Source organism: Meleagris gallopavo, unplaced genomic scaffold (genome assembly GCF_905368555.1).
Source record: "Meleagris gallopavo unplaced genomic scaffold, MGAL_WU_HG_1.1 scaffold_13, whole genome shotgun sequence".
Taxonomy (NCBI): domain Eukaryota; kingdom Metazoa; phylum Chordata; class Aves; order Galliformes; family Phasianidae; genus Meleagris; species Meleagris gallopavo.
Window position 1 is genome coordinate 67,405 of NW_028147027.1, and position 24,678 is coordinate 92,082.

Below are 24,678 nucleotides of genomic sequence, written 5' to 3' on the forward strand. Positions count from 1 at the left end.
AATCCGCCCCAAAAAACCTCGAATTTGCCCCAAATCCCTCGAATTTACCTCAAAACTTCCAGCGGCTCCAAGCGCCGCAAAATGGCGCCAAAACGCCCCGAATTTCGCCCAAAAAGCCCCAAAATGGCGCAAATTCCCCCCAACCCCCCAAACCCCCGCGGTTCCCCTTCAGCTTTTGCCCAAAATCCCACGAATTCACCTCAAAACTCCTCCGTCCCCGAACCCCTTCAACGTTCAGCCCACAAGCGCCGAATTTCCGCCCACCCCCCTCACTTTCCTCCCTCCCAGGCTCTCAGTGACCACAAATGAGCCGCTACTTAGCAACCAATTAGCCGCTAATTAGCGATTAACCGCTCTCCCGCACACCGCTCCGCTCCGCCGACGCCGCGCTCTGCCCGCATGCGCTTCGCACCGCCTCTTTTACCCCCTCCCTAAGCCCCGCCCACCGCCCCTCTCAACCAATCTCCTCGCGCGCCGCCATAGCAACACCCAATCAGAGCGCGCAAGGCACACACGTGACTCAAAAGCGCATGCGCAGTTTATTAAAAGCGGATTTTTTTTTTTTTAAGGCGCGGGGCTCGGACGCGATGGGCGGGGCTCCACGGGCGCTTCCCGCGCCAGCAGTTCGCGCAGGCGCGCTGCGTACTCCGCGTCGTTTTCGTTGTCGCCTTGCGGAGGCCTCCCGGCCGGCAGGTGGCGCTCTGCCGCCGCTCGAAGTTCGGCCGCTCCGTAAAGCGTTGCCGGGTCTAAACCGCGCTCGTTGATCAGCCGCACCAGGTATTCGGCGTAGTGAGCGCTGAGGCGGAAGGGGCGGGGCCAAAAGCGGAAGTGGGGGATAGAGGGATCAGGTGGGATGTTGCAGGTACCATAGAGACGAGGCGGCGCTCCGTAGGGAACCATAGAGACCCCATAGGGACCCATAGAGCCCTATAGTGACCCAAATGCCCCACAGAGACCCCAAAATGCCCGATAGGGACCCCTAGAGCCACATGGGGACCCCCAATTACCCTATAGGGACACCCAGAACCCCACAAATCCCTATTGGGGCCCCACAGGGACACTCAGAACCCCACAGATCCCCATTGGTGCCCCACAGATCCCCACTGATGCCCCATAAACCCCCATAGAAACCCCCAAGTGATCCCAGCCCCCCTAAGCCCGTACCGGCAGAGCCCAGCCTGCCCCACAGCTGTGGGTCTCCCACAGGCAGCATCCCGAGGGGGGGCCCCGGGGGTCTCCTTCAGCTCCTGCAGCCAACAGCCGCCTGGAAGGGGGGCCAGGTCACAGCGTGGGGTCACACGAAAGGTTCAAAGGTCAAAGGGTCAGGGGTTAAAGGTAAGGGGGTTCAAGGCTCACCTCCGGGTGGGGGTTGTGCTCCGGATGGGGGTTGGGTGTCATACGGGACTCCGCCCACCTAGGGGAGGAGCCAACGAGTGACCAATCAGAGGCGGGGTCCAATGGTCCTCCGAGAGGTCCTCCCTACCCGCAGGGGGCGCCACCACCGCTCCTCCCAGTGCCGCTCACCCACTCACCCATAGCCGCTCTATTCCCCTTGTCGATCCTCCCAACCCACAGGGGGCGCCAATCCCACCCCCTCCCCCTATAGCTGCTCTATTCCCCCGTCGATCCTCCCAACCCACAGGGGGCGCCAATCCCACCCCCTCCCCCTATAGCTGCTCTATTCCCCCGTCGATCCTCCCAACCCACAGGGGGCGCCAATCCCACCCCTCGCCTCCCACAGCCGCTCTATCTCCCCGCCGTTGTTCCTCCCGACCTGCAGGAGGCGCTGCAGGCGGCGCAGCTCCCAGTCCCGCAGATGGAAGGCGCAGTGCCGCGGGTGGTGGGCGTGAAGAGACGGGCGCAGGGAGCAGCGCGGGAGCGGGCAGCGCTGCCATGGCAACGGGGGGGGGAGGGGAGGGGAGGACACCATAGAGACTCCATTGGGATCCCAGTGGGAGCATAGGGACCCCATAGGGACCCTATAGGGACTCCATAGGGACCCCAGAGGAACCACTGCGATCCCATAGGGACCCCCATTGGAACACATAGAAGGACCCACTGGGACCCCACAGGGACATATTGGGACCCCATAGGGACCCCATAACCCCCACAAACCCATAACCCCAAACATGACCCCGTAACCCCCCACAAACCCCCCATAACCCCCACAATGACCCCATAACCCCCCATAGAACCCCACAACCCCCATAACGACCCCATAACCCCCATAGCCCCCCCATAACCCCCCATAAGACCCCATAGTGACCCCATAGCCCCCCCATAACCCCCCATAAAACCCCATAGTGACCCCATAGCCCCCCATAGTGACCCCATAACACTCCACAATACCCCATAAGCCCCCATAATGATCCCATAACCACCCAAAGTGACCCCACAGCCCCCCATAACCTACCCACGACCCCCATAGTGACTCCACCCCCCCCCATAACCCCCCACAGCCCCCCATAGTGACCCCACAGCCCCCCCATAACCCCCCACCGCCCCCCATAGTGAGACCCCACAGCCCCCCTAGTGACCCCACAGCCCCCATAACCCCTCACAGCCCCCCCATAGTGACCCCACAGCCCCCCCATAACCCCCCACAGCCCCCCATAGTGACCCCATAGTGACCCCACAGCCCCCCCATAGTGACCCCACCGCCCCCCATAACCCCCCTCTCACCTCCCTGGGATGGAAGGCAGCCCCGCAGCCCCCGCAGAACTGGTGGGAGCACTGGGAGCACTGGAAGTGCAGGCAGCCGCCCCGAGCCAAGGCGAACCACTGCGAGCAGCGGGGGCAGGCTGGGGGCGGGGCACCCGGCACAGGGGTCAGGGGGTCAGGGGTCACCGGGGTCAGGGGTCACCGGGGGTCACCAGAGGTCGTGGGGGTCGTGGGGGTCATAGGGTCACTGGGGGACCCCATAGTGACCCCACAAGACCCCACAGCGACCCCATAAGGACCCACAGCGACCCCATAGCGACCCCATAACGACCCACAGGGACCCCATAAGGACCCCACAAGACCCCACAGCAACCCCATAATGACCCACAGGGACCCCATAAGAACCCACAGGGACCCCAAGATCCCACAGGGACCCCATAAGGACCCCACAAGACCCCACAGCGACCCCATAAGGACCCACAGCGACCCCATAGCGACCCCATAACGACCCACAGGGACCCCATAAGGACCCCACAAGACCCCACAGCAACCCCATAATGACCCACAGGGACCCCATAAGAACCCACAGGGACCCCAAGATCCCACAGGGACCCCATAAGGACCCCACAAGACCCCATAGCGACCCCATAAGGACCCACAGGGACCCTATAAGGACCCCATAAGGACCCACAAGGACCCCAAGACCCCATAGTGACCCCATGAGGACCCACAGGAACCCCCAGACCCCATAGTGACTCCATGAGGACCCACAGGGACCCCATAGCGACACCATAAGGACCCACAGCGACCCCATAAGGACCCCAATACCCCACAGTGACCCCATAAGGACCCACAGCGACCCCATAGCGACCCCATAAGGAGCCGCAAGGCCCCGTACCGATGCCGTGATCCCTGAGGAAGGCCTCCAGCCCCACATGCTCCACTTGTGGGTCGCGCTCCCGCAGCCACAGCCCGAACTCAGCGCAGGACAGGGAGCCGTGCTCAGGGAGCCACTGTGGGGACGGAGCCGCTGTGCCCCATAGCGCCCCATAACTGCCCCATAGTGTGCCCCATAGCGCCCCATAACCGCCCCATAGTGTGCCCCATAGCGCCCCATAACCGCCCCATAGTGTGCCCCATAACCGCCCCATAGTGTGCCCCATAGCACCCCATAACCGCCCCATAGTGTGCCCCATAGCGCCCCGTAACCGCCCCATAGTGTGCCCCATAACCGCCCCATAGTGTGCCCCATAGCGCCCCGTAACCGCCCCATAGTGTGCCCCATAACCGCCCCATAGTGTGCCCCATAGCACCCCATAACTGCCCCATAGTGTGCCCCATAGTGCCCCGTAACCGCCCCATAGTGTGCCCCATAGCGCCCCATAACCGCCCCATAGTGTGCCCCATAACTGCCCTATAGTGTACCCCATAGCGCCCCACAACCGCCCCATAGTGTGCTCCATAACCGCCCCATAACCGCCCCATAGTGTGCCCCATAGCGCCCCATAACCGCCCCATAGTGTGCTCCATAACCGCCCCATAACCACCCCATAGTGTGCCCCATAGCGCCCCATAACCGCCCCATAGTGTGCCCCATAGCACCCCATAGAACCCCCAAACCTCCCCATAGCGCCCCCCATAAGGAACAGAGAAAGATAACATCCCACAACCGCCCCATAGCGACACCGTAGCACCCCGTAACCAACCCATAGCGCCCCATAACCCCCCTATAGGGACCAGGGAAACCCATAACCACCCCACAGCACCCCATAACCCTCCATAACCCCCCACAGCCCCCCCTATAACACCCCATAACCCCCCACAACCACCCCATAACCCCCCAAACCCCCCCACAACCCCCCCATAACCCCCCCCAACCCCCCTATAACACCCCATAACCCCCCACAACCACCCCATAACCACCCACAACCCCCCCATAACCCCCCAATAACCCCCCACAACCCCCCCATAACCACCCACAACCCCCCCATAACCACCCACAACCCCCCCATAACCCCCCAATAACCCCCCACAACCCCCCCATAACCACCCACAACCCCCCCATAACCACCCACAACCCCCCATAACCCCCCAATAACCCCCCACAACCCCCCCATAACCACCCACAACCCCCCCATAACCACCCACAACCCCCCCATAACCCCCCAATAACCCCCCACAACCCCCCCATAACCACCCACAACCCCCCCATAACCACCCACAACCCCCCCATAACCCCCCAATAACCCCCCACAACCCCCCCATAACCACCCACAACCCCCCCATAACCACCCACAACCCCCCATAACCCCCCAATAACCCCCCACAACCCCCCCATAACCACCCACAACCCCCCCACCCCCAGCCCCCCGCCCCACACTCACGGGCCGCAGGCAGCGCGGGCAGCAGCTCTGCAGGCACTGTGGGCACTGGGCCGGGCCGCGCTCCGCCTCGAAGATGAACCCGAAGGAGCACTGATGGGAGCGGGGTCAGCGCCTCTGCGCCCACACAGCCCCATAGAGACCCACAGAGACCCACACAGCCCCATAGAGACCCACAGAGACCCACACAGCCCCATAGAGACCCATACAGCCCCATAGAGACACACAGAGACCCCATAGACACCCATAGACACCCATAGAGACCCACAGAGACCCACAGAGACCCCATAGAGAACCATACAGCCCCATAAAGACCCATAGAGCCCATAGAGACCCATAGAGACCCATAGACCCCATAGAGACCCCATAGAGACCCACACAGCCCCATAGAGACCATAGAGACCCATAGAGACCCATAGAGACCCACACAGCCCCATAGAGCCCATAGAGCCCATAGAGACCCATAGAGACCCACACAGCCCCATAGAGCCCATAGAGATCCAGAGACCCACACAGCCCCATACAGACCATAGAGTCCCCACAGAGACCCATAGAGACCCCATAGAGACCCACACAGCCCCATAGAGCCCCATTAAGACCCACAGAGACCGACCCACAGAGACCCACACAGCCCCATAGAGACCCCATAGAGACCCCATAGAGACCCCATAGAGACCCACACATAGCCCCATAGAGCCCATAGAGACCCATAGAGACCCATAGAGACCCATAGAGACCCACACAGCCCCATAGAGCCCATAGAGACCCATAGAGACCCACACAGCCCCATAGAGCCCATAGAGCCCCATACAGCCCCATAGAGCCCCATAGAGCCCCATTGAGACCCACAGACACCGACCCACAGAGAACCACACAGCCCCATACAGACCCCACAGAGACCCCACAGAGACCCCACAGAGACCCCCCCCGGCCCCATAGGGCCCCACAGAGACCCACAGGTGTCCCCCCCTGGCCCCATAGGGCCCCACAGAGACCCACAGGTGTCCCCCCAGCCCCACAGAGACCCATAGAGACCCACAGGTGTCCCCCCCCAGCCCCATAGAGCCCCCCAACCCCCCCCCCCCCGGCCCCACAGGGCCCCACAGAGACCCACAGGTGTCCCCCCCCAGCCCCATAGAGCCCCCCAACCCCCCCCCCGGCCCCACAGGCCCCACCTGCGGGCACCATAAGAACTGGGGGTCCCTCAGCAGCTCCCGCTCCGTCAGCTTCTGGGTGAACAGCTGGTAGGTTTTGGGGTCCAACTCCTGCCGCAGCTGGGGGCGCAACGGGGCTCAGACCCACAGAAACCCCACAGAGACCCCCCACCCCATAGAGACCATAAACACCCACAGAAACCCTATAGAAACCCATAAAGATCATCTCCACCCCGTAAGAATCCATAAATGCCCACAGAAACCCTATAGAAGCCCATAAACACCATCTCTAACCCCGTAAGAATCCATAAGCACCCACAGAAACCCCACAGGGACCCCCCACCCCATACAGAGCCATAAACACCCGCAGAAACCCTATAGAAACCCATGAAGACCATCTCTGACCCCATAAGAATCCATAAATACCCGCAGAAACCTCATACAGATCTCCCACCCCATAGAGAGCCATAAACACCTGCAGAAACCCTATAGAAACCCATAAACACCATCTCCAACCCCATAAGGATCCATAAACACCCACAGAAACCCCATAGAGATCTCCCACCCCATAAGAAACCATAAAGGCCCACAAAAACCCTATAGAGACGCATACAGACCCACAAGGATCATCTCCAACCCCATAAAGAACCAGAAAAACCCACAAGAACCATTTCCAACCCCATAAGGATCCATAAAGACCCACAGAAAACCCACGGAGTCCTCCCACCCCATAAAGATCCACAAACATCCGCAGAAAACCTATAGGAACCCATAAAAAACACCTCCGACCCCGTAAGGATCCATAAACGCCCGCAGAAACCTCATACAGACCCACAAAGCCCTATAGATCCCCCATAGACACCCCATGGGCACCCACAGACACTCATAGAGATCCATGAAACCCTATAAACCCCCACAGGGACCCCAAAGGGACCCACAGAGCCTCATAAAGCTCTGTAGATCCCCATGGAGACTCAGAATCCCATAAAACCCCATAGAGACCCTAAAACTACCCATAGAGCCTCATATGGATCCATAAAGCCCTGCAAATCCCCACAGAGGCCCCATAGGGAAACACAGAGACTCATAGAGATCCATAAAGCCCTACAAATCCGCATGGAAACTCATAGGGACCCATACAGACCCATAGAAACCCATAGGAACCCACAGGGACACATAAAACCCTATACATCCCCATAGAAAACTCATACAAACCATAAAGACACTCATAAATATCCATCAAATCCTATAAACCCTTACACAGACCCCATAAAGTCACATAAAGACTCATAAAACTATATAAGCCCCCATACAGACTCATAAAGCCACACAAAATCCTACAGATCCCCACAGAGACACCATAAGGACCATAGAAACTCATAGAGACCCATAGAGACTCACAAAACCCCATAGAGTCCTACAGATCCCCATAGAAACCCCATAGGGACCATAAAAACTCATAGAGACCCATAGAGACCCATAGAGACTCACAAGACCCCATAGAGCCCTACAGATCCCCATAGAAACCCCATAGGGACCATAAAAACTCATAGAGACCCATAGAGACCCATAGAGACTCACAAAACCCTATAGAGCCCTACAGATCCCCATAAAGGGACCATAGAAACTCATAGAGACCCATAGAGACTCACAAAACCCCATAGAGCATTACAGATCCCCATAAAGGGACCATAGAAACTCATACAGACCCATAGAGACTCACAGAGCCCCATAGAGCCCGACAGATCCCCACAGAGACCCCATGGAGACCCCACAACCCCCCACAGGACCCCTTACAACCCCTTCACACCCCCATTTACCTGCACATCCAACGTGGAGAAGTAGCAGAGCCGCGCCGCCTCATCCCGCAGGTCGGGCCGCCCGCAGGCCGGGCAAACCAGGTCGGCCACGGCCTTCTCCTTCACCCCGATGGTGAAATGCTGCCTGAAGCACTCGGGGCACAGGGCGCACTCGCAGCCCGTCAACCACCTCATCTATATTAAAACACCCAACCCGGCCTCAAAACGCTGCTTTAAATCTTTACGCAGCCCTGCCGTAACCACTGACCCCCTTTAAACGCGGCTCTCGGGGCTCAAAATGGCGCCGGCGGGCCTCAAACGGCCACAAAATGGCGGCCCAAAATGGCGGCGGGAGCGCTGAGGCGCCGTCGCTATGGCAACTCCCGCCTTTCAGCCTCCCCCGCTGCCATAGCAACTCCCGCCGCTAGGGGGCGGTTTCCATGGCAACTCGCGCCTTTCCGCGTTTTCATAACGATCTGCGCTGCTCTGATTGGCCGAGTTCGTTTCCCTAGCAACTCCCGCCCACGTTCCCATAGCAACTCGCAGCACTCTGATTGGCCCGGCCCGTTGCCATAGCAACTCGCGCAACTCTCCCTGGCCCGGCCCGTTCCCATAGCAACTCGCAGCGCTCTGATTGGCCCAACGAGTTCCCATAGCAACTCACGCTGCTCCGACTGGCACAGCCCCGTTGCCATAGCAACACTCTCATCCCCACAGCATCCCCACGTTGCCATAGCAACCCCTATCCCCACATCAACCCCCACAGCATCCCCTGGTTGCCATAGCAACCCCCATAGCATCCTTCCATCCCCTCCCACCCCCATAGCAACACCCTGTTGCCATAGCAACCCCCATAGCATCCTTCCACCCTCTCCCACCCCTATAACATCCCCTTCCATCCCCATAGCAACCCCCACAGCATCCCCCCGTTGCCATAGCAACCCCTATCACCACATCAACCCCCACAGCATCCCCCCATTGCCATAGCAACCCCCATAGCATTCTCCCATCCCCACAGCATCCTCCTATCCCCATAGCAACCCCCGGTTGCCATAGCAAGCCCCGTAGCATCCTCCCATCCCCACATCAACCCTCTCAGCACCCCCCGGTTGCCACAGCAACCCTCGTAGCATCCTCCCACCTCCAGAGCATCCCCCCCGGTGCCATAGCAACCCCCCAACCCCCGGTTGCCACGGCGACCCCCACCTGCTCCCTGGGCAGCGCCCAGCCGCACACGGCGCAGTCGCAGCGCAGCCTCCGTCGGATCTGGGCTCGATCCGGGCAGCTGCGCACGGCTTCACCCAGCGCCTTCAGGCCGGGGGCCGACGCCGAGCCGGGGCTCAGCCCCAGTTCTCTGCCCATGGCCACAAACAGAACCGCGCGGCCCCAGCTGGGCAGGGACAGAGTGGCCAGGGCTCTGCGGGCCAGAGCCTGCAGGAAAGAGACACGAATCCCATGGGAATCCACACGGAGCCACAGGGACCCCATACAGACCCTATAAAGACCCACGGGGACCCATTGCAAGCATAGGGACCCACGGGAACCCACTGGAAGCATAGGGAACCACTGGAAGCATAGGGACCCACAGGGACCCACAGGGATCCCCTGGAAGCATAGGGACCCACAGGGACCCACTGGACCCATAGGAACCCCACAGAAACCCATAGGGAAACATAGAAACCCCACAGAGACCCCATAGGGACCCCATAGGGAAGCATAGAGACCCCACAAAGACCCCACAGGGACCCCAGCTCCCCATTCCCGCCCCACGGACCCCCGGCCGGGCAACGCCAGCCTCCCCACCCGCCCCACACGGAGGACCGGCGGCGCCGCACCTGCTGGTCGCCACTGCCGAAATCCAGCGGCGGCTCCTCGGGCTCCCAAAGGCGGGACAGGAAGGGGCGGAGCTTCCGGCGCTGCACTTCCGGTAAGGCCCGGCGCAGGGACCAACCCACGTGATGCAGGGCGGGCTCGGCGACCGAGCGGGGGACGCCCAAGGAGAGCAGAGTGCGGAGCTGCGACCAGTACGGACCGGCACAAACCGGTATGGACCAGTATAGACCGGCACAAAGCAGTGCAAACCGGTACGGCCGATCCGCAGCCCCTCCGGGTCCGACAGGCAACAAATACCCGCCCCAGAGCTTTAAGACCCGCAGCCAATCAGATCCCACCCCATAGACACCGCCCCTTCCGGCCCTGTAACCAACCAGGTCCGACCCTCATAGGCACCGCCTTTTCCGGCCCTGGAACCAATCAGGTGCTACACTGTAGGAACCGCCTCTTCCGGGCGCGTAACCAACCAGATCCCACTGAATGCCCAGCGCCCCTTTCAGCCCAAATCAGATGTGAACCCACAGTCCCCGCCCCTTACCGCCCAGCAGCCAATCACATCCCACCAATCTTTGGTTGTGCCTATTTCTGACCCAACAGCCAATCATGTCCTACATCCTTAAGCCCCACCCTTTCTGATCCATAAGCCAACCAGTTCTCCATTTTACAGCTCATCAACCAATGGGATCCCACTCTGCTTAGGCCCCACCTTTTTCTAAGCCAGCAGCCAATCGGACCCCACAATTCTAAGCCCCACCCCTTCCGGCTTAGCAGCCAATCAGACCCCACCCTTTGAGGCACCACTCACCTTCCTCTTCCTCTCTCCCATCATGCTTTGCAAGGCGAGGGCGGGACTTCCGTGAGCCCTGATCCAGGCGACGGCGGCTTCCTTCAGGGCGGGGCCGGAAGCGTCGCTCCCCGATGACATCATCAAAAGGCGCAGCTCCGCCCCCAGCGCCGCCCTGGCTCGAAGCAGCGCCGCTTTGGCTCCGCCCCCAGCAGCCAGAGCAAGGCGAAGGACCGCCTCCACCGGCACCGACTGAGACTCCGCCTCCTGGGGGCGGGGCCGAGGGAAAGGGGGCGGGGTCAGAAAGGAGGGAGCGGGGTCAGAAAGGAGGGGGCGGGGTCAAAGAAAAGGGGTGGGGTCAGAAAGGGGAGGAGCAATGCAGAAAGGGGCGGAGTCAGGGAGGAGTGGAGTTAGAATGGGGAGGGGCCAGAAAGGGGTGGGGTCAGAGAAAAGGGGCGGAGTCAGAAAGGGGTGGGGTCAGAAATGGGGAAGGGTCAGAAAAAGGGTGTGGTTGGAAATGGGAGGGGCCAAGGGGAAAGGGGGCGGGGCAGATTGGAAAGGGGGTGGGGTCAGAGAGATGGGGAGGAGTCAGAGATGGGGGCGTGGTCAGATAAAGGGGTGTGGCAGAAAGCGTGGTCGTAAAAAAGGGGGCGGGGTCAGAGAATGGGGGGTTGGGGTTGGAAATGGGGGTGGGGCCACAGGAAACGGGGGCGGGGCCAGAGACGGGAGGGGTCAGAAAGGGGCGGGGTCACAAAGAAGGGGGCGGGTCAGAGGAAAAGGGGCGGGGCCTGAATGGGGGCGTGGCCAAGCGGAAGGGGGGTGGGGCGGCATTTAAGGGGTCATTTGGGGGTTTTTGGGGTCATTTTGGGTCCGTTTGAGGCCATTTTGGGGTCAGTTGGGGTTTATCTGAGTCCTTTTAGGGACCACTTTGAGTCATTCGGGGCCATTTTGGCGGGAGCCATTTTTGGGGTCCATTTTGGGTTCATTTGAGGCAGTTTTGGGTTCAAGGCCATTTTGGGTTTATTTGGGGGGATTTGGGGGCCATTTAGGGGGATTTTGGGGTCATTTGGGGGATTTTGGGGCCATTTGGGGGCATTTTGGGGTCCCTACCCGCACCATCTGCACCGTTTTCATCCCATCTCTCCGCAGCCTTTCCTGGCGCCGCTGCTCCGCGTCCTCGTATCGCGATATACCCCCATATCGTGAGAGATTCTCACGTCCTGATGGGTCTTTGTGTCGCGACGGGCCCTCGTGTCGCAATATATCCCCGTATTGTAATATATTCCCACGTTCTGAGAGGTCTTCGTGCCGCGACGAGCCCTGAGATCGTGATATTGACCCCATATGTTGCGATATACCTCCGTATCGCAACATACTCTCACGTCGTGACGTGTCCCCAGGTCCTGATGGGTCCCCATGTCGCGATACGTCCCCATATGTCGCGATATGGCGCTGCGGGGCTGCGTTCTGAGGGGTCAGATGGGGGCGGTTGGGGGATTTGGGGGGGATTTGGGGCAGGGGGATCCATAAGGTTCTATGGGGTTTTTATGGGGTGGGAGAAATCCATGGGGTTCTATGGAGTTTCTATGGGGTGGGAAGCATCTATGGGGTTTGGGAGAACCTGCGGGGTTTCAATGGGGTTCTACGGGGTTTTTATGGGTTGGAGAAATCTATGGGGTTTTTATTGGGCTGAGCAGATCTGGGGGGGACCTATGGGGTTTTTATGGGGTGGGGGGGAGCTATGCGGTTCTATGGGGTTTTTATGGGGCTGAGAGGATCTGGGGGGGATATTTCGGGCTCTGTGGGGTTTTTATGGGGTGGGGGGCACCTATGGGATTCTGTGGGGCTTTTATGAGGTGGAGAAACCCTATAGGATTCTGTGGGGTTTTGATGGGCTGGAGAAACCCTATAAGATTCTGCGGAGTTTTTCTGGGGTGGAGCGAACCTATAGGATTTTGTGGGGTTTTGATGGGGCTGAGGGGATCTGGGGGGGATCTCTGGGGCTCTGCGGGGTCTCTATGGGGCAGGGGTTACCTGTGGGGCGGGGGGCGGCTTTGGGGCCAGGCGCGGGCGCTCACAGACGGCGCAGAGCACAGCGGGACCCACGTTGAGGAAGGTGCAGGACGTGCAGGGCCACGGCCACGGAGACCCCACTGCTGGGGGGCTGCCCCATAGATACGGTGTGAGGCTGCCCCGTAGATAAGGTGGGGGGCTGCCCCATAGATATGGTGGGGGGCTGCCCCGTAGGGACGCTGTGGGACCCCGGAGAAACGCGTAGGGACCCACAGGGACCCCATAAAGACCCCAAAAGACCCATAGGGACCCATAGAGACCCATAGGGACCCACAGGGACCCATAGAGACCCACAGGGACCCATAGAGACCCATAGAGACCCACAGGGACCCATAGAAACCCATAGAGACCCCATAAGGACCCAATGCGACCCACAGCACCTCATAGGGACCCCACAGTGCCCCACAGGGACCCACAGCGCCCCACAGGGACCCCACAGCTCCATACCTTTCCCCCCCCAAGGTGGGGGTCACTTGTGGGGCCGCTCCTGTGGGGACATTTAGGGTCAACCCAGTGCCCTGTAAGATCCTCCAGCCCCATAGGATGCTCCCCTGCCCCACAGAAACCCCACAGATCCCTCCCAGCCCCATAGGGACCCCACAGAACCCCACAGATCCCATCCAGCCCCATAGAAACCCCATAGATCCTACTCAACTCCATATAAATCCCATAGAACTCAATAGAAACCCCATAAAAACACCATAGAACCCTCCCAGCCCCATAGAAACTCCATAGACCCCATAAATCCCTCCTAGCCCCATAGAAACCCCATAGAACACAATAGAAACCCCATAAAAACCCCATAGAACCCCATAGATCCCTCCCATCCCCATAGGAACCCCATAGAAACCCCACAGATCCCTCCCAGCCCCACAGATCCCCCCCACCCCATAGAAACCCCACAGATCCCCACCTTCCTCTCTGTCCCCATCCGACTCCAGCAGCTCCTTGGGTTCCTGGGGCAGAGAAAACCAGGCTGCACCAGTATGAACCAGTATAGACCAGTACAACCCAATACAAACCAGTACAGCCCAAAGTAAACCAGTACGAACTAACGAAAACCAGCATGGACCAGTATAACCCCATGTAAACCAGTACTGACTGCCATAAACCAGTATAAACCAGTATGGATTAACGTAAACCAGTATGGACCAGCGCAAACCAATGCAAACCAGTACAGACCAGTATAAAGCAACAGAAACCAGTACGGACCAGTTCAGCCCAGTTTGGCCCAGTTTGGTGCTCACCTGGCGGGTTCCCAGCAGGAGATCGGTGATGAGGTGGGGGTTGGGGTGTTTGTTCTGCGGGCAACACCAGTACGGACCAGTAAGGACCAGTACAGACCAATATAGGGCAGTACGAACCCCATAACCACCCCATAACCCCCCATAATGACCCCAAACCACCCCATAACCACCCCATAATGACCCCATAGCCCCCCATAACCACCCCATAACCCCCCCATAACCCCCCATAACCCCCCCAAACCACCCCATAACCCCCCATAACCACCCCATAACCCCCCATAATGACCCCATAACCACCCCATAACCCCCATAACCACCCCATAACCACCCCATAACCCCCCATAATGATCCCATAACCCCCCCATAACCCCCCATAACCCCCCACAACCCCCCACAACCACCCCATAACCCCCCATAATGACCCCACAACCCCCCATAACCACCCCACAACCCCCCATAACCCCCCATAACCCCCATAACCACCCCATAACCACCATAACCACCCCATAACCCCCCATAGCCCCCCATAACCACCCCATAACCCCCCATAACCCCCCACAACCCCCCCATAACCCCCCATAATGACCCCACAACCCCCCGTAACCCCCTATAACCACCCCATAACCATAACCACCCCACAACCCCCCACAAGCCCCCATATCCCCATCTCACAGCCAGCAGCAGCTCCAGCTCGGTTCTCAGCAGCAGCAGCTCCCCAGTGACAGCAGCCACCCGCTGTGGGTCAGGCTGAGCCCCGGGGGGGAAACTGCGACCTTGGGGACCCCCCTGAGTGTAACCCAGCTGGGACAGCACCTGTGGGGCAGCAAGGGGGGGGGGCTTAGGGGCTCTATGGGGCGGCTATGGGGAGCTGTGGGGCTCTGTAAAGCTATATGGGGCTCTATGGGGGGATATGGGGCTCTGTAAGGCCATATGGGGCTCTGCGGGATTCTATGGGGTTCTATGGGGTCTCTATGGGGCTCTGTAAGGCCATATGGGGCTCTATGGGGTGCTTATGGGGCTCTATGGGGTCTCTGTGGGGCAGCTATGGGGAGCTGTGGGGTTCTATGCGGTGCCTACGGGGCTCTGTGGGGCTCTATGAGTGGGCGGGGCCTGTGAGAAAGGGGCGTGGCCTACCGAACAATGGATGATGTCTGGAAGGGGAGTGGCCTACCGTGCAGTGGGCGGGGCCTGAAAAGAAAGGGGGCGTGGCCTATCAAACTGGGTGGGCTGGCGAAAAGGGGGCGTGGTCTATCGAAACAGTGGGCGGGGCCTGGAAGAAAGGGGCGTGGCGTACCAAACACTGGCCAGTGGTAGGAATGGGCGTGGCCTACTGAAAAAATGGGAGTGGCCTACAGAAAGTGGGCGTGGCCAGGCAAGCTCAGGAGCAGGCAGACAAGGACAGGGCTGGGTAAGCAGCTGTTAATTAGCGTTAATTAATTAAACGGCCGTACCTGGATGACCGGGGGGTCCGGGCGCAGGGCCGGGCTGGGGCAGCGCAGGCGCTGCCATGCGGGGGGAGGCCGGAAGTGCAATAAATTCCTGCCACATTTCTCCAGCACCCGCAGCGTCCGCCCCACCGCCTGGGGGCACTGCGAGGGTAATTAACCGCTAATTAGCTGCTAATTACTCTTCCTTTGCCCCTCATTAGTGCCTACTAGTCCTCCCAATCGGCCCCCGTTGACCAGCAATTAGCCCCCACTGACCCCCAATGAGCCCCAATTAGCCTTTATTCCCCCAATTAGTCCCTAATAGCTCTAATTACTCCCAAGCTCCCACTAATTACCCCCAATTATTTCTAATTACCGCTATTTTTCCTACTTACTTTACAATACGCACAAAATTTCCTTTATTAATGACTCGATTCCCTTAATAACCCCCTAATTCTCACTATTAATGACATAATTCGACCTACTAATAACTTAATTACCCCAATTAATGCTCTAATATCTCCAATACCCCCAAATTCCCCCTACTAATGACCCAATTACCCCAATTAATGACCCATATACCACTATTAATGATATAATACCCCTAATAACCACCCAATTCCCCCAATTAGTGATTCAATTCTGCCAATTAATGACCCAATTCCCCCAATTAATGACCCAATTCCCCCATTAGTGACCTAACATCCGTAATAACCACCCAATTCCCCCAATTAATGATTCAATTCTCCCGATTAATGACCCAATTCCCCCATTAGTGACCCGATTCCCGCCATTAATGAGCTAATATCTCTAATAATCCCGTAATTCCCCCAATTAACGATCCAATTTCCTCTAATAACCTCACAATTGCCCCCATTAATGACCTAATGTCCCTAATAACCCCCCAATTCCCCCATTAATGACCCGATTCACACCATTAACGAGCTAATATCTCTAATAAGCCCCAATTCCCCCAATTAGTGACCTAATTTCCCCTATTAATGACCTAATTCCCCCTAATAACCCCCCAATTCCCCCTGTCCACACCCCAACTCCCCCCCCAGCCCCTCCCCACCCCCCCGCTCGCTAATTACCCCCGCTAATTAGCGCTCACCCCCCTCCCGTCCCCTCGCAGCAGCGCAGCGCCGTCCAGCAGGCGGCACTTCCGGCTGGGAGCTGCAGGCACAGCCACCAAAGCCCACAGAGCCGGGGGGGCGGGACTTCCGGGACACCTGCGAAGCTCCGCCTCCAACTCCGCCCACAGCGCCGCTTCATTAACGCCCGCCTCGTTAACGTCCCGCTTATTAATGACGCCCACGCCGCTCTCATTGGCTCCCGGAGGCGCTTCGGCCCGCCCTCTTTGCCCGCTGCCGCCTCCCATTGGTGCGGTCCCCAAGGTGGCTCCGCCCACCCCGAGGATCCGCCCTCTTTCCCCATTGGCTCCTGCCATCGCTTGGGCCTGCCCACTGCCTCCCATTGGTGGGGCCCCCCCTGTAGCTCCTCCCATTGGCGGGGCCCCCCCCGTGGCTCCTCCCATTGGTGGGGTCATCACAGTGGCTCCGCCCATCGCTTGATCCCGCCCACTTTGCCCAGTGGCACCTTCCATTGGTGGGGCTCCCACTGTAGCGCCTCCCATTGGTGGGGTCCCCACGGTGGTTCCGCCCACCCCAAGGATCCGTCCACTCCCCTCATTGGCTGCTTCCATTGGTTGGGCCCGCCCACTTTCCCCAGAGACTCCTCCCATTGGCGGGGAACCTCCTGAAGCTCCTCCCATTGGTGGGGTCCCCACGGCTACCCCAAGGACACGCCCACTTTCCCCAGTGGCTCCTCCCATTGGTTGAAGCCCCTCCTTTTCCTCCTTGTCTCCTCCCACCGCGAGGATCCGCCCACTCCCCTCATTGGCTCCTTCCATCGGCTGGACCCGCCCACTTTCCCCGGTGCCTCCTCCCATTGGAGGGCTGCCCCCATTCCCTTTCTCGGCCGGTCCCCCCCTTCCGGGTTCTACCACTTCCGGTGGCGCCCCCCTTTCTCCGCAAGGCACTTCCGGTGCGCTGAGGACCCCCGGGGGCGGCTGCGCCATTGCCTGAATGGAAACCGCAACTGAATTAAAACCCCTAAAAATGGGAAAATCCGCCCCAAAATTCGCTCGAAGGGAACTCGGACCCTAAAAGGGGTTTTGTCGTTCCGTGGCGGGGGGGGATTTAGGGCCGAAGGGAACCATGGGGGAACTGGGGGTTTCCGTTGCCAAAATTTGGGGCCACGGAGGGGGAATTTGGGGCCCGTTTCCGCACGTTGGGTTTGTGGGGGAGGGGAGCGGGGGAGGAGGAGGGATTTGAGGCGGTGGGATTCGGGGAAGATCGGCCCGAACCGGAGAGCAGAGCCCCGCCGTGCTTACCTCAGCGCTTCAAAATGGCGGCGGCTGGGTGGGCACTTCCGCCCGCGCGACGCCACTTCCGGCGTGTAGCCCCGCCTTTTCCGGTTTGCTGTTTCCGGCGGTCATGATGGCGGCGGTGTCCCCGCGGCTGCGGCCGCTGCTCCGCGCTTTGCGGGCCCAGGTGAGGAGCTGTGGGCGGTGTGACGTCACGCGGGAGGTGTGACGTCACTCTGGCTCCCTCCCGTGACGTCATCTCGGTTTTGTCCCCCTGCAGGAACTCAGGGCCCCGCTTTGGGCCCGAGGCCACAATGGGTGGCGCGGCCTGGGCACGAAGGTGGGCCGATATGGGGGCGATATGGGGCGATATGGGGCGATATGGGGTGACACGGGGTGATATGGGGCAGCTATGGGGCAGTGTGTGGCGGTTATGGGGCAACATGGGGGGATATGGGGAGGTGTGGGGTGATATGGGGCGGCTATGGGGTGCTGTGGGGCCGATATGGGCCGACATGGTGTGATATGGGGCAGTGTCGGGCGATATAGAACGATATGGGGCAGCTATAGGGTGGCGCGGTGCCGCTATGGGGCGATAGGAGGCAATACGGGACGATATGGGGTGGTTATGGGGTGACGTGGGGTTAATATAGGGTGGCTGTGGGGCCGTGTGTGGGGCTATGGGGCAGCTATGGGGTGATGTGAGGTTATGGGGCAGCTATGGGGCCGTGTGTGCAGTTATGGGGCAGCTATGGGGCAGACGACCCTTTCCGGATCCCGACCCCATAAATTTTATCATCCCACAGGCAGCCGCTGTGACCCCAACGTCCCCCATGGGGCCGGAGAGCCCATTTATGGGGCAGGAGAAGACACTTATGGGGCAAGAGAACCCACTTATGGGGCAGGAGAGCCCACTTATGGGGCAGAAACCGCTTATGGGGCAGCAGAACCCACCTATGGGGCAGGAGGCCCCACTTACGGCGCAGACCCCACTTATGGGGCAGGAGGCCCCACTTATGGGGCAGCAGAGCCCGCTTATGGGGCAAGAGAGCCCACTTATGGAGCAGCAGCGCCCCCTGGTGGAGGCCGTTGTGGGGCCGCCGCAGGCAGAGGTGCGGCTGGAGGACTTGGGGCTGGGGGCGCTGAGTCCCGTGGGCTTCGTGCAGAACCTCCTGCAGTTCCTGCACCTGGACCTGGGGCTGCCCTGGTGGGCGGCCATCGCTGCCGGTAGGGGGCGCTAGAGGGCGGATTTGGGGAGGGTTATAGGGGATTTTGGGGGGCTGGGGGGGGTTATAGGGGATTTGATGGGGCGGGGGGGGTTATAGGATTTGATGGGGGGGGTTATAGGGGATTTTGGGGGGGGTGTTGTAGGGGATTTGATGGGGTGGGGGGGGTTATAGGGGATTTTGGGGGGCTGGGGGGGTTATAGGGGATTTGGGGGGGGTTGTAGGGGATTTTAGGGGGCTGGGGGGGGTTATAGCATTTGATGGGGCGGGGGGGGTTATAGAGGATTTTAGGGGGGGGTTATAGGGGATTTTGGGTGGGGGTTGTAGGGGATTTGATGGGGTGTGGGGGGGGCTATAGGGGATTTTAGGGGCTGGGGGGGTCCGTAAAGGGGATTTTATGGGATGGGGGGTGTGTGAAGGGGTTATAGGAGATTTTATGGGGCTGGGGGTCCATATGGGGGATTTTAGGGGGTTGGAGAGAGTCTCTATGGGGATCTATGGGGCTGTATGGGGTTTCTATGGGGTCGGAGATCCCTATGGGTTTCACCGGAGTTTGTGTGGGGTTTCAGTGGGGTTAGGGGGATTTTAGGGGGATTTTAGGGGGTTTTGTGGGGTGGGGGGAGGTTCCTATGGGGCTGGGGGGGGTTGTAGGGGATTTTGGGGGGGGTTGTGGGGTTTTGGGGGGTTTTGGTGGGTGGGGATGGGATCATGGGGCTGGGGGGGAGGCTTATAGGGGATTTTGTGGGGTGGGGGGTTCCTATAGGGCTGGGGGGGGCCATAAATGGGATTTTATGGGGTGGGGGGGGTCTTTATGGGGATCTGTGGGGTTTCTATGGGGCTGGAGATCCGTGTGGGGCTTTAATAGGGTCTCTATAGGGTCGCAGATCCCCATGGGGTTTGAATGGGATTCTTATAGGGTCGGAAGTTCCTATGGGGCATTTATGGGGCCGGGTGTTCCTATGGGGCTTTAATGGGGTCTCTATGGGGCCAGAGATCTCTATGGGGGATCTATGGGGCCAGAGATCCTTATGGAGTTTTTATGGGATCCTTATGGGGCTGGGTGTTCCTATGGGGTATTTATGGGGCCGGGTGTCCCTATGGGGCTTTAATGGGGTCTCTATGGGGCCGGGTGTCTCTATGGGGCATTTATGGGGCCGGGTGTTCCTGTGGGGCTTTAATGGGGTCTCTATGGGGCCGGGTGTCCCTATGGGGCATTTATGGGGCCGGGTGTTCCTATGGGGCTTTAATGGGGTCTCTATGGGGCCGGGTGTCCCTATGGGGCATTTATGGGGCCGGAGATCCCTATGGGGTTTTTAATGGGGTTTTTGTGGGGTTTGTGTGGGGTTTCAATGGGGTTCTTGTGCCCCCCAGGCACGGTGGGGGTCCGGCTGGCGCTGCTGCCGCTGCTGCTCAGGGCCCAACGCGAGGCTGCCAGGACCGCCCCACATCTGCCCCACATCCAGCGCCTGGCCAAGGAGCTGCAGGACGCCAGGAGGGGGGCGGAGCCGCACCGGGGTGGGCGGGGCTCCCAGGGAGGGGGCGGGGCCTCACGGCGGTGGGCGGGGGCGCGTGGGAGGGGGCGGGGCCTAATAGCGATGGGCGGGGTGACGCAGAGGAGGGGTGGGCGGGGCTTCAAGGAAGGCGTGGCCTCACGGGAATGGGCGGGGCTTCAAGGAGGAGGGGCGGGGCCACGTCACGTGGCTTCATGGTGGGTGGGCGGGGCTACAGGGATGGGGCGGAGCCTCACGGGGTGGTCGGGCTTCAAGGGGGCTCTGTCTAGGGAGTGAATCTGTGGGGCGGATGTGTGGGGCGGATGTGTGGGGCGGATGTGTGGGGTGAGTGCTGGGTTCTCCGCTGTAAGTTAAATCTATGAGGCTCAGTCTGTGGGGTGGAACTATGGGGCTGAACCTATGGGAGTGGATCTATGGGGCGGATCTATGGGGTGGATCTATGGGGCGGATCTATGGGGCTGGATCTATGGGGCTGGATCTCCCCGCAGTGACCCGCGCCTACGCACAGCTGGCCGCCTACCAGCAGCGGCACAACGTGAACCCACTGAGGGGGTTCCTCGTCCCACTGGTGCAGGTGGGAGCCGGGGGGTGGGGGGGGGCTGTGGGGTGGGTGGGGGGGACGGTGGGTGTGGGGGATCTATGGGGCGGATATGGGGGAATCTATGGGGTGGGTGTGGGGTGGGTATGGGGGGTATAGGGAGCAGCTATAGGGGATATATGGGAGGTTTATGGGAGATCAGTGGGGTGGGTGGGAGGGATCTGTGGGGGGTTTGTGGGAGATCTATGGGGTGGGTATGGGGGTGGATGTGGGGGTTCTATAGGGCAGATATGGGGGATCTGTGGGGTGGGGATGGGGATCTGTGGGGTGGGTGTGGGGGAGCTATGGGGCAGCTTTGGGATATTTATGGGGGGTCTGTGGGGTATCTGTGGGGTAATTATGGAGGACTTGTGGGGGTCCATGGGGCGGATATGGGGCAGCTGTGGGGCAGCTGTGGGGGTTTTATGGGGTTCTGTTACCTATGGGGGGGTCTGTAGGGTATAGGGATATGGGGTTCAGCAGCGCCACCGTGTGAATGGTGGTGGAATTACAGCTCTGGGGGATCTGTGGGGTAGTTACGGGGTCCCTATGGGGTATCTATAGGGTAGACCTGTGGAGCGGTTATGGGGCACTTGTGGGGCAGATGTGGGGCAGCAGTATGAGGTCAGGGTCCCTATGGGGTCAGGATCCCTAGACGACAGCACCGTGGGGTGGGGTCCATATACGGGTATGGTTGCTATGGGGTCGGGGTCTCTATGGGGCAGCGCTGTGGGGTCAGGGGCCTTATGGGGTCGGGGTCCCTGTAGGGCAGCGCTGTGGGGTTGGGGTTCCTATGGGGTCGGGGTCTTATAGGCAGTGCTATGGGGTCCTTATGGGGTGGATGTAGGACCTATAAGAACGCAGCAGGATGATCACATGGGGGGGAGGGGTCAGGGGAAGTCAGAGGTCAAAGGTCAAAGGTCTTGACCCCGCCTTTTGGGGGTCAGACCCCCGTGTTCGTGTCTTTCTTCCTGGCCCTGCAGCAGATGGCGGCCGTTCCCGTCCCGGGGCTGAAAGGGGGCGGAGCCGCTTGGATCACCGATCTGAGCAGCCCAGACCCGACCTACGCGCTGCCGCTGCTCACCAGCGCCACCATGTGGATGGTCCTGGAGGTACAACCTGGGAGGACTAATTGCGGGGGAGGCTCAGCAGCGCCAGCACCGTCGTGTGGATGGTCTTGTAGTTACAAGCTGAGTGGACTAATGCGGGGGGCTCAGCACCGCCATCGTGTGGTTGGGGGTGGAATTATATTCATGTATTAGTGTCCTACAGGGACGTGGGGAATGAAACTTAGTAGCGCCATCGTGTGGTTGGGGGGGAGATTACAGTTCCCTAAAAGGACTATAAAGTTATGGGGAACTTAGCAGCGCCACCACGTGAACGGTCCTGGAGGTACAATCTTGCAGGACTAAGAGTGTGGCGGCTCAGCAGCGCCACCGCGTTGTTTGGGGTGGAATTACAGCTCCTATGGGGGAATTGTGAAGGCCTATGGGAATATGGGAGTGAGCAGCGTCACCATGTGGATGATCTTGCAACTACACCCATATAATGGGGCTCTATGCGGATATGGGGAGCTCAGTAGCGCCCCTGTGTGTATGGGAGTGGGATTACAGCCATATAATGAGGTTCTATGGGGATTTGAGGTACTCAACATTGCAACCAATGGCGTGGCTCGTTGTAGGCACGTGGCGTAAAGAGGGAGGGAGCGTGGTCTGCACTGACCAATGGTGTTTCTCATTGCAGGCGGGGGCGGAGTCAGGCGTCAGCAGCCCCCACGCGGGGGCGGTGCGGGCGGTGCTGCGGGTGCTGCCACTCCTCTTCCTGCCAATGACCGTGCACTTCCCGGCGGTGAGCCAATCAGGGCCTGGCAAGGCCGGAAGGGGCGGGGCTAAGGGGCGAAAAGGGCGGGGTTAAGGGGAGACACAGGCTGGCCTTATGGGAAAAGGTGGGGAAATGTTGGGGGCTGGGCTTGGGGAAAGAGGCGGGGCCTTGTGAGAGGGGGCGGGGCTTCGAGCCCATATGATCTTAAAGGAACGGGCGGGGCTTGTAAAAATGGGGTGTGGCTTTAGGGTCCAGAACCAGAGTTTCCTGGTTCTGGGCCAATCAGAGCCTGTTGCCAATGGAAAAAGAAGGACATAGAAAAAAGGGGCGTGGTGTGAAGAAGGGGGCGGGGCCACGAGGGAGGGAAATGCGCTGTGATAGGCTACAGAAACGCGTGGTCAGCCACTGGGGGCGGGGCTGAGAAATGAGCGGGGCCAGAGGTGAGTAGGCGGGGCTGTGGGGTCTGATTGAGCACATGAAGGGGTGGGGCTAAAACTAGGGGGGCGGGGCTTTAAAGCTTTGGGTGGGGCTAGCACAATGGGCGGGGCAGGCCTCTGTGGGCGGGGCTGTGAACCAAGGGGGCGTGGCTTCACTTCGGAGTGTGTGGCTTATGGAACGGGGCGTGGCTCTGAGCTTTGGGCGTGGTTTATTCTCTTGGGGGCGAGGCTGAGAGCCGGCGTGGCTTCTTCCGCAGGGGCGCGGCTTAGACTTTGAGGGCGTGGCTTCATCATAAGAGGGTGTGGTTTAGAGCTCAAGGGCGTGGCTAAGGACATAGTGGGCGTGGCTTCTGGTACGGGGCCGTGCATTCACACCTTTTGTGGGCGTGGCTTCGAGCTCCTGAGGGGGGGCGTGTCCTCCCGCTGACCCCGCCCCCCTCCCGCAGGCCATCTTCGTCTATTGGCTGACGTCCAACACCTTCAGCCTATTTCAGACTCTGCTGCTCCGGTTCCCCTCCGTCCGTTCCGCCCTTCGCATCCCGGCTCCGCCCCCCAGCCCCCCCCCGGACCCTTCGGGGTCAGCCCCCAAAGAAGGGATCCTGCAAAAGCTGCGGAAGAGTGAGAGCCGTGGGCTGCGGGGGGCGCTGTAGGGGTCTATGGGGCTCTGTGGGTCCCTGTGGGTCCCTATGGTTCTCTGTGGGTCTCTATGGGTCCCTATGGGTCTCTATAGCGGTCTTTGAGGATCTATGGGTCTCTCTGGGGCTCTATGGGTCTCTGTGGGTCCCTATGGGTCTCTCTGGGGACTCTATAGGTTTCTATGTGCACCCGTGGGTCTCTGTGGGTCTCTATGGCCTCTCTCTGGGGCGCCTATAGGCCTCTATGGGTCCCTATCAGCCTTTATAGAATTTCTATGGGGTTCTATGGGAATCTATGAGCTCCTATGGGGTCTCTATGGGGTCCCTATAGGCCTCTATGGGCACCCGTGGGCCTTTATGGGTCCCTGTCGGTCCCTGTGGGGCGCTGACGGCGCTGCTTATGGGGCACCGTAGGTATGGCCGAGGCCCGAGCCACACAGAACGCCGAGAGACGCGAATGGCAGCGGCGGAACCACTTGAAAATGGCGGCCAAGGGTGAGCAGGAAGTGACGTATTTAAACCCTGTCCCTCCCCTACCCAACTTCCGGTCGTACTTCCGGCGCAGCTCATACGTCACTTCCTGCCGCAGGGCCGCTCCGGCAGACGTTCGCGCAGAATCCGTTGGCTCCTCCCGCTGCTCCCGCGCCGCCCGCTGCCCCGAAGCGACCCTGGAGAGAAACGTTGGGATGAAAGCGAGAACAATAAAGAAAAAAATCGCGTCTCTGGAGATCCGTTTTTTTTTTT

General features: G+C 59.9%; 2 protein-coding genes across 9 annotated transcripts; one reads left to right on the forward strand and one right to left on the reverse strand.

Moving 5' to 3' along the window:
- Positions 1-516: 516 nt before the first annotated feature.
- On the reverse strand, positions 517-17,889 carry RNF31 (ring finger protein 31). Of its 8 annotated transcripts, none has more exons than XM_085215262.1 (21): positions 17,755-17,889; positions 16,474-17,442; positions 15,384-15,521; positions 14,605-14,745; positions 13,933-13,986; positions 13,599-13,641; positions 13,133-13,172; positions 12,647-12,776; positions 11,723-11,932; positions 10,634-10,879; positions 9,831-10,010; positions 9,202-9,426; positions 8,017-8,190; positions 6,218-6,316; positions 5,046-5,135; positions 3,560-3,674; positions 2,683-2,801; positions 1,775-1,888; positions 1,357-1,414; positions 1,165-1,264; positions 517-796 (listed from the first exon to the last, which is right to left on the reverse strand). In XM_085215262.1, the coding sequence occupies exons 2-21, from the start codon at positions 17,437-17,439 to the stop codon at positions 565-567; spliced, it is 3,474 nt and encodes a 1,157-aa protein (XP_085071388.1). In that variant the 5' UTR covers positions 17,440-17,442; positions 17,755-17,889; the 3' UTR covers positions 517-564. The 8 variants fall into 8 exon arrangements, 6 of the variants coding, with proteins under 6 accessions (XP_085071388.1, XP_085071389.1, XP_085071391.1 ...); XM_085215263.1 differs by having other exon boundaries at positions 2,683-2,781; positions 3,560-3,691; XR_014880802.1 differs by having other exon boundaries at positions 650-796; positions 3,560-3,691.
- OXA1L (OXA1L mitochondrial inner membrane insertase) lies at positions 17,834-24,661 on the forward strand. Its single transcript, XM_085215271.1, has 10 exons — positions 17,834-17,914; positions 18,008-18,067; positions 18,534-18,954; positions 20,325-20,468; positions 20,953-21,038; positions 21,989-22,153; positions 22,785-22,889; positions 23,746-23,917; positions 24,349-24,429; positions 24,524-24,661. Exons 1-10 carry the CDS (start codon positions 17,858-17,860, stop codon positions 24,622-24,624), a joined length of 1,392 nt encoding a protein of 463 aa, XP_085071397.1. The 5' UTR covers positions 17,834-17,857; the 3' UTR covers positions 24,625-24,661.
- Positions 24,662-24,678: the final 17 nt, after the last annotated feature.